Source organism: Spodoptera frugiperda, chromosome 1 (genome assembly GCF_023101765.2).
Source record: "Spodoptera frugiperda isolate SF20-4 chromosome 1, AGI-APGP_CSIRO_Sfru_2.0, whole genome shotgun sequence".
NCBI lineage: Eukaryota > Metazoa > Arthropoda > Insecta > Lepidoptera > Noctuidae > Spodoptera > Spodoptera frugiperda.
This window is the reverse complement of record NC_064212.1, coordinates 5,077,991-5,088,238: the sequence shown is the minus strand read 5'-3', so window position 1 is coordinate 5,088,238 and position 10,248 is coordinate 5,077,991. Positions and strand designations below refer to the sequence as shown.

The window sequence follows — 10,248 nt, the reverse complement described above, 5'->3', positions numbered from 1 at the left end:
GATTGACTCGGCATGGTAACAACAAGTATTATTATACTTATTATAGTGTCAACCCAAGACCTATGTCCTATAACTATTGGTCGGTTCAGTAGCCAACCAATGGTTACTGTCTTTATACTAAATCAATAATTATTTTCTTACCTACATAGTAAACAGCTGTGCTGACTGTACCTAAGTTCTAAATCATATAAAAACTTACGACAGGCCTAAAAACCAGACTAGGAAACCTATCCAAAATTGCAATTAAGTCAGTAAGACCAACTCTTTGAACTACGCAGGCTCTAAACATACATATTTATCTACAACGTAGAGAGCACATCATTAACATTCGAATAAATATTTTGTTTTGTAGAGACAAAGTATTTTTGTCGTGTTTAAAATTTTTAAGTGTTACAAAAACATACGTACGCACTTAATAGGTAGTTACCTAATTATTAAATTAAAGTACAATGTTTAAATCTCAGTACGAGTGTATTATCTCCCACGGTTATGTACCTACCTAAAAGATAATACTTATTTTAATTAAAAACGCAATCCACAAATGCAACTTGATGGCACGATTGCGGCATTTTCGGGGACGACACTTCAATGATAAAGCACTTGGCACTTACCTACCGACCTATCATTTATCTTCCTTTATTCAATTAATATCTCTCGAAATGCAAATGAATCCATTTCATTTTTGATATGCCCATCGACCTCGTTCAACGTGAATACCGTTTGTTAAGGAACTCTGGAGACAACAATAAAGCCCGGTGCCTGACATAGATACTAGACATAACTCGTCATTATGATGATAAATACTAAATATCGATTCGTTCCCAGTTCTTGGTCGTGGTAGTACTTAGCTAATAGGTGCTTGGAGCTGCTCTGCCGCGGTGGCCACCATTCAACCGATTTACGATCTGAATGCATTGTGACCGGCGTTTACAGTAAGTAATTCTAACAAATGACAGCTAACTGCCCATTGCATAATTGATTAAATAGCCCAGCAGGGTGGCTACACATGCAAACGATTAGTTATATTCGTAATTCCAGCGCCAATAAAAGTCTGCAGGCAGAGATTGATTGCGAATTCTCTGCATCGCATCCTCGGCACGTCTTTTGAGTGCGTTCTATTCAAATAATTTTTACGAGACTAATAATTTATATCGACCTACGAGTATGCTGGGTATGCAAATGTATTTCAATCTTTTTCAATTAGCGACTTATCGTTAAAATATGGAAATGTGATGATAATTCAGTGATTCAAGTGGTGGACTTTAAAATTCAGCTCACGATTCTAATTAGCTTATTTAGCTATCCCGTTCTGGATGTAGGGATGCATGCGAACTGCATAATGTAAACATGCAGCAGGAGGCCCGCACTACGCGGAATAGACTCGGCCGCCAAGTTTATACAAGTAAACCATCCGTTGAGATGAAACAGATATGCGCAGAATAACGCACCTCCATATCATTACGACAAAATACTACACACTAACTGCAAATATACCAATTACTTGATGCAATTTAAAATCTGCGAGCGTCTCTGCGAATTATCAGCTGTTGGTCTTGAGTTCTGCAAGTAATCGAACGTGTTCAATGTTCCATTGAGTTAATTGAATGGGTTTTCGTAGCACCTTCGACACATAACAAGTAATAAAATAGCGAGGCTGAATTAAACACATCAAGACAGTCCTTCCTCTGGGTACAAAATATGAAATATAGGACCTTTACACAGCATAATGAGCAATAAAAATAAATTCTTGATAAAACCTTTGGAGAGCAGGAATTCTGCGAATGAAGTAAGGGCAAAGTGCTCGTTAACAATAAATTAGAATCACCTTGAGTACCGTCCCACGAGAGTCTGCCAGGGAAAGTGAGACACCAGCGTGTGATGCTACCCGAAACTGTAAAATATCGGCAATACAATTTGAACTTTATAATAGAACAGTAAAGATGGAAATGTGTTAAAGGAAATTGTGAGGTTGGGGCTACTTGATATGCTGGCATCTACATTCAACAGGTCTTCTCAATAACATAGGATTGCAGCAGCTTTTCATGTCTCGGGAAAACGGCAAATGGTACAAGATATAGCTTTCTCTGAATCTTTTATACAGTTTATAAACGTCACTGGAATGTTGGGAAAGTATCAATTCATCTTGATAGTTAAAGTTGTCTAGTAACGCACTTTACTTAATATTGACTTCCATTTGTTGGAGACTCTTGCTTTATGAGAACTGAGAGCTGGTTTGGTTCCTATGGTATTCAGATTATTTCCTATTTTTTATAGTAAAGTGAAAGTATTAATTTTAATTAAGCAATCAAAGGTTAGTCAAAGTACACTGTAAGACCACCTACCTTTCTGACGGAGAAACTGATAGACTATTATTTATTTCTTTATTTGGTAACATTTCAAAAATATTTACATATTATTTAGGGTTTAATAATAATTTAATACAAATGATTTGACTTTGACAATTAATCCTTAATTAGGCACTTTTGAAAGGTCATATTGAATTGTTCGTCAGTCTGTCTATCAGTGCGCGTTCCAAAGTGTAGCTACTAGTAAGTTTTAATACCCAGGTCAATCAATTAGTTCAGAAGACGAACAGTGATATAATGGATGTTCTCAAACAAGATAATGCTAAGATCAATGTTTACTTTCCCACCAATTATTTAAACATTGATTGTGTGTATGATTACATATTATTTACTTAAAGCCAACAATAAGTATAAAGTGAAACTTTAGGATATTTGACGGATATTGACTAAAACTAAGTTTAAAGCCAACGTAAAACAAACTTTGATCATTACTTACTCAAAACCCATCAAATGTAAAATAAAACTGAAAGATTTCGATATAAAGGTGTTTCACATCTGACTTGGTTTACAGATTATAAAGCTTCAACAAGTAAAAGTAATCTCAATCTACTTACTAGTGATAACACATTTTTGCATAAAATTATCAGATTCAGCCGTGATAATCCTTCCGCGCCTCGCATAATGTGTTAATAAATCACAGCGCCGGGATAGACAAGTATTTTAACACAGACCGGGTATTTGACGTAGATACCACTCAATCTGTCGAGCTTTGCGTCAGTGCTGACATCACGAATTTTTCCATAGGCTTTCAGCGCTAAATTGAGAAATATGAGCAATTCTAGTGTTTTTATCCCGATTCGTATTGATTTCCACTTTGTATTTAGTATTTCCGTGACGTTTCGTCAATGACCTTTGTAACAAATAGCCCGGGTGTACACGCGCGGTACTGCAGGTGAGTACATTGTGAACACCTATAAAATGACTTCTCAACTTTACGCGCTAAGAGCTTAGATAATTTGTATGCGATGTAGATGCGAGCCGACGTTTATTGCAATCTTGCTGCAGAATCATTAGCTGTTTGCGAGCGCGGCGCATGCGACACTCAACTTGTTATAGCCAACCTTACTTTCATTATTAACAATTAACATCTAAATCCTCTAATTCACTAGAATATAGGGTAACTCTCAAGCAAATTATGCGAGAGTGGCTAGTAAAATTATAACTCAATTTACATAGTTCAATCGGCATATGGATGCAATCGTGCCTTTAAATGAATGAGATAAGTGAATTAAAGTGATTCCTGTTTATATCTCCATAATCCTATGATTTAATGAAGCTTATATTCTATATAATTTGTCTATGATTCGCCGTTAGTAACTTGAAAATCATATTGACTTAATCCTCGTTTACAAGCTTTCTTATCTCAAGATTTAATTAGGGGTGAGTTATGAGGGGTTAGCATGTCGTTATCTCTGAAAGAATTTAGTGTTTACTTATCTGTTAGTCGGTAGCGCGGGGCGAGTGGGCGGCGGGACGCGGCCGCGTGTCGAGCGGAGCCCGGAGGCGGGAGCGACCGCGGAGGATCCCACTCCACGTCAAGTTGGAAGCGTAGCGCGACGCCTCACCGACCGGCTCGCTCCGACCGCTCGCTGTCCCCGCGCGGGAAACTACGCACACGCATTTTCAGAACATTCTGAAAACTCACGCTCTCTGTGAATACTACGCCGAGTTCCTCCACCTCCTTGGATTTCTATAATGTTCAGTGTTTGTGACGTACAACTAAGCAGACGAACAAATTAATCACCAAGTTTGATAAGGATGTGTGTTGGAGACATTACAGTGTTAATAAGTGAAAGTAATTTACATATTTGTTTATTATGTTAGTTTAATCATGAGGGAGATAAAAGCTGGAAACATGAAGAAGAGGAATCACAGCCAGACGTCGGAAAAGCCGAAGGGAAAACGAAGGGTGAGTTTGTACAACCTTACTTAGAAATAAGTAGATGTTACTGTAAATATATAACAAATACGTATATAAAGGGCCCACCAAACAACAAGTTAAATTGATTAATTAAATCTTTATTTAACCTTCGACTTAAGTCGTAATGAATGATGTAAATAAACACACTTTTTGCCGCGCTATAAAAAGTTTAATTCTTACTGTTTTATTCTCTAGCCATTTGTCCGTAGTTACAATGAAAGCTGCGGATTGAGTTTATGGCCTCAGTAATGTAAATTGAGGAAATAAATAGTTGTGCGTACAATTCTGAACACGATTGTACTTGGCATCGATGCAATAAGAAATGTTAAAGCTATTCCATGATGCTTAATTAAAGTTAAGTACGCGCCTGTACCTAATGTAGGAAGTATTGTCTGTTAGGCCAGGTATACACGGGAAACAAAATGTGACATTAAAATATTTCAGGGAAAGGGCACGGTACTGAATGTGTAACAGGAAAAAAGTAAATATATTCATAATAGAATCAATTTTTGTGAGACATGAATACAATAAAGCTAGGCATTTTATTCTATCTTTTATCAAGTGATATTGTATTTGGAGATGAAAGAATAAAGTAATGATAATGTTTTACGCTTCGTAAATCTCATCAGTGTTCCTTATCGTTTTCCTTAGCACCGGGATTTTGATACTTAATACGTCGCAACACTCTCTTTTTCCAATGTCCAGGATGTTTTTCTACTAGAGACGTGCTTTGTAGCTATGTTACGTAGATGTAATAAATAAGATGTGAAACTATGTGACCGTTTCCACTGATACTAAGCTATGTAGAGAAGATGCGCAGTATCGAGTTGCGATGTATTCCATTCGTAGCATACATCCATAGCACGCATCTTTCCATATAAAAAACATGAGTGCGTTAGTGCTAAAGTTCGTTTTGTCAGTGCTAAACGCATCCACAGCAATGTAGTATAAGCACATCTCCTGGCGGAAAAGCACTCTTAGGCAGAAATACACAGCGTATATTTTGATTACAATATCAATAAACAAACAATTAAATAAACCTCATGCTAAAACCGAAAATTCTAGATCCAATTCCGTTCGTGGTTACGACTAGTAAATAAAGCGGGCTAGGTGAATTTAGATTAAAAACTTTTTGGATACAAAACTAATGAAACTACATACACGGTGAGAGCTACACGTGTTTGTTTATTTACTTTTTAATATAACTTTGCAAAATAAACATGGAAGTTTAAAAAGGTTTTTTAATTTAGACATTTGTAGCTTCATTCGGTTGGTAATTACTAGTGCTGAATGATAAGCATAAGGTCCTAGGATTTAGGTTCTAGTATTTATACATGTAAATATTTCTTTTGCATGTATGTCTACGCTAAAGGTTGTCTAGTAGAAATCACTAAGTATCAGTGATAAGACCGCCGTTGTGCCCATCATTTTATTTATTGTATTCTTTGTTATTGATGGTGTACAATAAAGATAATTAATATATGAATCTTAATATTTATGGAAATTATTATTTTGGGTTACAAATAATATGATTATCTTTGTTTGCTAAGTTCAGGAATTAAAAAAGTAGCTAATAGAAGCTTGTATACTGTACATATTGGCAACGTGTGTTGGGTAAATCTGCACCTTGTTGCAGGTTAAAACTAATACACATGTATTGTACTGTTATGTATAGACATATAGGTACCTATGTAGTATGTTTAAACTTTTTCTATTCGACACAATGTAAACACTACGCTAGACACGTTGTTAACATACACCTTAAATAAATTTATAAACATTGACTTACATAATTTATTAATGTAGCAACACTGGAAATGTATTTTAAAAACGGGGGGAACATGTTTTTTCACTTACACGAACCATGTTTTATCCGACAAATGCATAACTGTGAATCTGTAACCTTAGTACGAGTTGGCTTTACATTGAACGAAAACAAAACGAGAGCGCGTTCGGCGCTCTGATTGGTTGGTTCATCCGAGCCTACATGTTCTCGTTAAACGTAAAACAAATTCGTACTAAGCCCTCTGTACTGTAAAATATGAGAGATACATGTGTAAACGATGTTTGTACATAAATCTACATATTTATTTATTATTTGTCGTCCATTTATCAAAGTTAAACATTAATTTACTTAATGAGTTAGTCATTTGGTATCTAATTTTCGTAATGTTTTATTAGCTCTGTGGGTTTAGCACGTGTTTTTGTATTCACATAAGAATTTTGTGTTTTCTCCTTTCTGTACGTAATGTAAATAAAATTAGATCAACATTACTGTAGGGAAATTTTCTCTACGTGAACCTCTGCATTCCCTAAGGAGATTACGTGCTGAACAGCTTTTCCGTACCATATACTGAGACCCGTAGTTTCAAACCCATGTACATTATTTCAGTTAATTCCCACTACGGGTAAAGTTATTATACATTTCCATTTTCAGAACTTATTTATACATCTACGTTATACAGTAATAGCCAAAAATACCATATCATGGTACTCATAAAACTTTTCCGTTATTAAATGACTGATTGACTGACAACACACAGCCAAAACTGTTGGAGTGTAGGGGAGCATTAAAAGAGGATTTCCTTAAATTCCCATGGAAAGGGAGAAATTGGAATCTACCTATTTATGCGTTCGAAGTCGCTTGCAGAAGCTAGAAATATATAATATCACGATAAGTCACGATAAATTTTACATTTAGGGTTTGTTTTGACAATGTCTTTTTTTTTTTGGAGAAGACCACTCGCAGTTCAGCACGCTAAGGCTGTTGACTACTTAACCGGACTATCTCTAGGGTGACCACTAACCAGAAGTTAAGGCCCCAGCCAGGGACAATGTCTGGTGTACCAGAGTATTGTTTGAATTAAGAACTTCATTCGTATGACACTTTATCGGTTATTTACCCGTTTGGCGTAGGTATGTTGTTAGCATGATATGCTGTTTGTTTATGTACATTTTTTATTCATATTTATACTGCATCGTGCCTGCTAAATAGATGTTTTTTTCTTTTCTTCTTATATGGAGGTGGTTAACCATGCGCTCATAGTCTGCTTTATCATACCTATCAGTCATAACACGTCCACTGCTGAACATAGGCCTCCCCCAATGACTTCAAGATAGACCAGTTGGAAGCGACTTGCAACCGAAAATCTGCCTACTTCAAATATTCTGTTCCTATATCAAAATATGTCTTATAATGCCTGCCTTTTCACTAATTACACACATCTGTTCTAACTACGTGAAAGTGAGCTTCCTCTTGGGATCATAATTGCTAGGTAGCCAAGTAATAGGTACTTAAAGCATAATTTGACTCACAATAACAGGGCTATTTAATCAAAACTGAATGAAGCCGCCATAATTGTTGTTTATCGTGTTATTATCTTGTTAAATATACCAATATACACTGAGTTTATAGTTAGCGTGGGTATTGAAGTCAAACAAATTGAATGAAATTATTATTTCCTTAGTTATGGTATCTATACTTATAATAAAAGTGAACGTGTGTGTCTGTTTGTTTGTCCGTCTTTCACTGCAAAACGGAAAGACGAATTGACGTGATTTTTTAAGTGGAGATAGTTGAAGGGATGGTGAACATAGGCTATAAAATATCACGGAACTGTCAATAAGAGTAACGCAGCAGGTGGAAGTAACTAGTTTATTATTTATTACTTCACTGGTTGAGGCAGCTTAAGGATTTAGATTTCTGTGATTTTCCACCAGAGATGTGCTATGCAACGTTGCTGTAGGTGCGTTTTGCTTTCATCGATCATATTAATTGGTACACATAGTTTAGCACTGGTGGAAATGGAGTCAGCTAAGCTATATTTTTTATATGGAAAGATGTGTGCTGTAGATGTGGATGGTTCCCCTACTATCGATAGATCGCACACTCGAGCTGGACATTTTCCTCGCACAGCTACATAGCTTAGTATCTAAGTCTGTAAGTCTGCTATTTAAAGACTGGTTATGTTTGTATAGGGATAATTGCTTTGATATTGTTATCCGATTTAACATTAAACCAGAATAAGAATGATACCCTTGTTTATATTATATTTAGAACAGTGGTTTTAATTAGCGGCGAAAATTTCAATCGAAATAAATAAAAACAGTACAGGATCTATACATAATTACTTACGTAGGTAGTAGATTCCACGAAATGAAACGAGGCCAAATAACTAGTAGCTAGAAACTCAGAAAAACAAATAAAACATCCAATTATTACTTTTAAATAACTCATACACAAAAAAAATCTACAAATAATATATTAGTGTACACAACACAACTACATATACATGGTGTAACAAAAAGGGGGTATATATATCAAGTGCACGGTTTCTAGATAACATAAACGATACAGGAAGGGTTTTTTAAACTCATGTTTTCATGGAACGAAGTTATGAATTTTTCCAATACATAAAATTCCAGAAACCGAACATCAAAATTAGGTAGATACAGGTCCTAGGCGATCAGATTTACAGAAGAAATGTTTCGGAATATTAGCGAGTGACCCCTGTAGTGCTGTGATACGTTTGTATGATTTAAAATCAAGAACCATGCGACACCAAGTATTTGGTACCAATTTTTTTTAACGTATTTTGAGCTGAGACTTTATGTAGACATTCTATTCAACTTGTATTCTTCACTGCTTCTTGATGTATATGGGTATTTTGTTACACGCTGTATAAATAGTATCGATATAAAGCCGCCATTCAAAATAAACGTGAATAACAATAACCATTCAAGTTTAGTTAAAATTACTAACAATATGGCCGACCTACGACCTTTACTTCGATATCGGTTAAACTTAACGAATTCGGACGCTGTTAGAACTTTGAAATAGTTTGCAATCGTCACATGACGTAACTTCATTCAGATCAAACAATGCCGACGGTACGGCCGACGACTTTGTATGTTTGTAAGACCGTATTAGAGAAATAATTTCCTACGTTTCGCACATTACTACGTTTGTCTCTTTGTGTCCCAATACATCCAAACCAAAATCTGCACCTGTTCAAAATTTTAGTCCCATCCCTTCAGCTATTGTGATATAAGATTTGTAAGCACAAATAAACGTTTATAATGTCTCAAATGATTCCGGGATGTATTCATATTATATGTACATATATGTACAAGCAAAGCACAGTAATTTGATTGTGTAAGTCGCAAATGTGGATAGGTCTAGCTTTGGCTTTGCTTACAAAAAATGTTAATCCTTCACTATCGTTGCCGTGTCGATCGAAGAGTTACCCCTTAACACACTGAGCAACTCTAATCCTGAAGTACCTTATAACCAAACTGACGAAAAGTGAATGTAGCCATTAAATACTGAGTGAATTTCCTAAGGTATTTAAAATGTTCATACACGTTTGTTATTCACATAATAACGAAATTTCAAACTTGACTAAAGTACTGGTAAAGTCAGTGTGTACCGTATAATGTGTCTGTGTGAGTGTACTGTACATGTCACTTAAGTCCTTGAATTCCCAGAAGTGAAGCCTCAGCTTAAAGATATTCAATATTATAATCGTGCCACAAGGCAATGGCCGCTACCCTCTTTGGATTCAGTTTCACTAAGTAACATATATCTACATGTATTTGTAATGAAATGAATATTTTCAAAGAATAATTAAATAAAAATAAGTGTGAGAGAGCTATGCTTCGGCACGAATGGGCCGACTCGACCCGAGTGACACAATTACCCCTCTTCCCGATCCCTGATTCCCCAACAACCCTTAAATTCCTAACCCTTAAAAGCCGGCAACACTTGTAATGCCTCTGGTGTTTCAATTTTCCACGGGTGACGGCAATTGCTCACTATTCGTCAGCTCGATTAGCGGATTATACAATAAAAAAAAAAATGCCAACAACGCACTTGTAACTCTTCTGGTGTTGCGGGTTTCGCTAGCAATAGTAGTACTTGTTCACACTATGGTCACACGCAAATGCTAAACGGATTTTGGA

The 10,248-nt window shown here is 35.9% G+C and overlaps 1 protein-coding gene across 2 annotated transcripts in view; it reads left to right on the top strand.

Annotated features, from left to right (window-relative positions):
• Window positions 1-3,817: 3,817 nt before the first annotated feature.
• Window positions 3,818-10,248, top strand: part of LOC118273413 (tyrosine-protein kinase transmembrane receptor Ror) — a 41,242-nt gene continuing 34,811 nt past the window's right edge. The window contains exon 1 of one of the 2 annotated variants that reach the window (XM_050703812.1): window positions 3,818-4,275. In XM_050703812.1, coding sequence (XP_050559769.1) covers window positions 4,198-4,275 — 78 coding nt within the window. In that variant the 5' untranslated portion in view covers window positions 3,818-4,197. The remainder of the gene's footprint in view (window positions 4,276-10,248) is intronic. The other variant, XM_050703769.1, reaches the window with a different exon arrangement.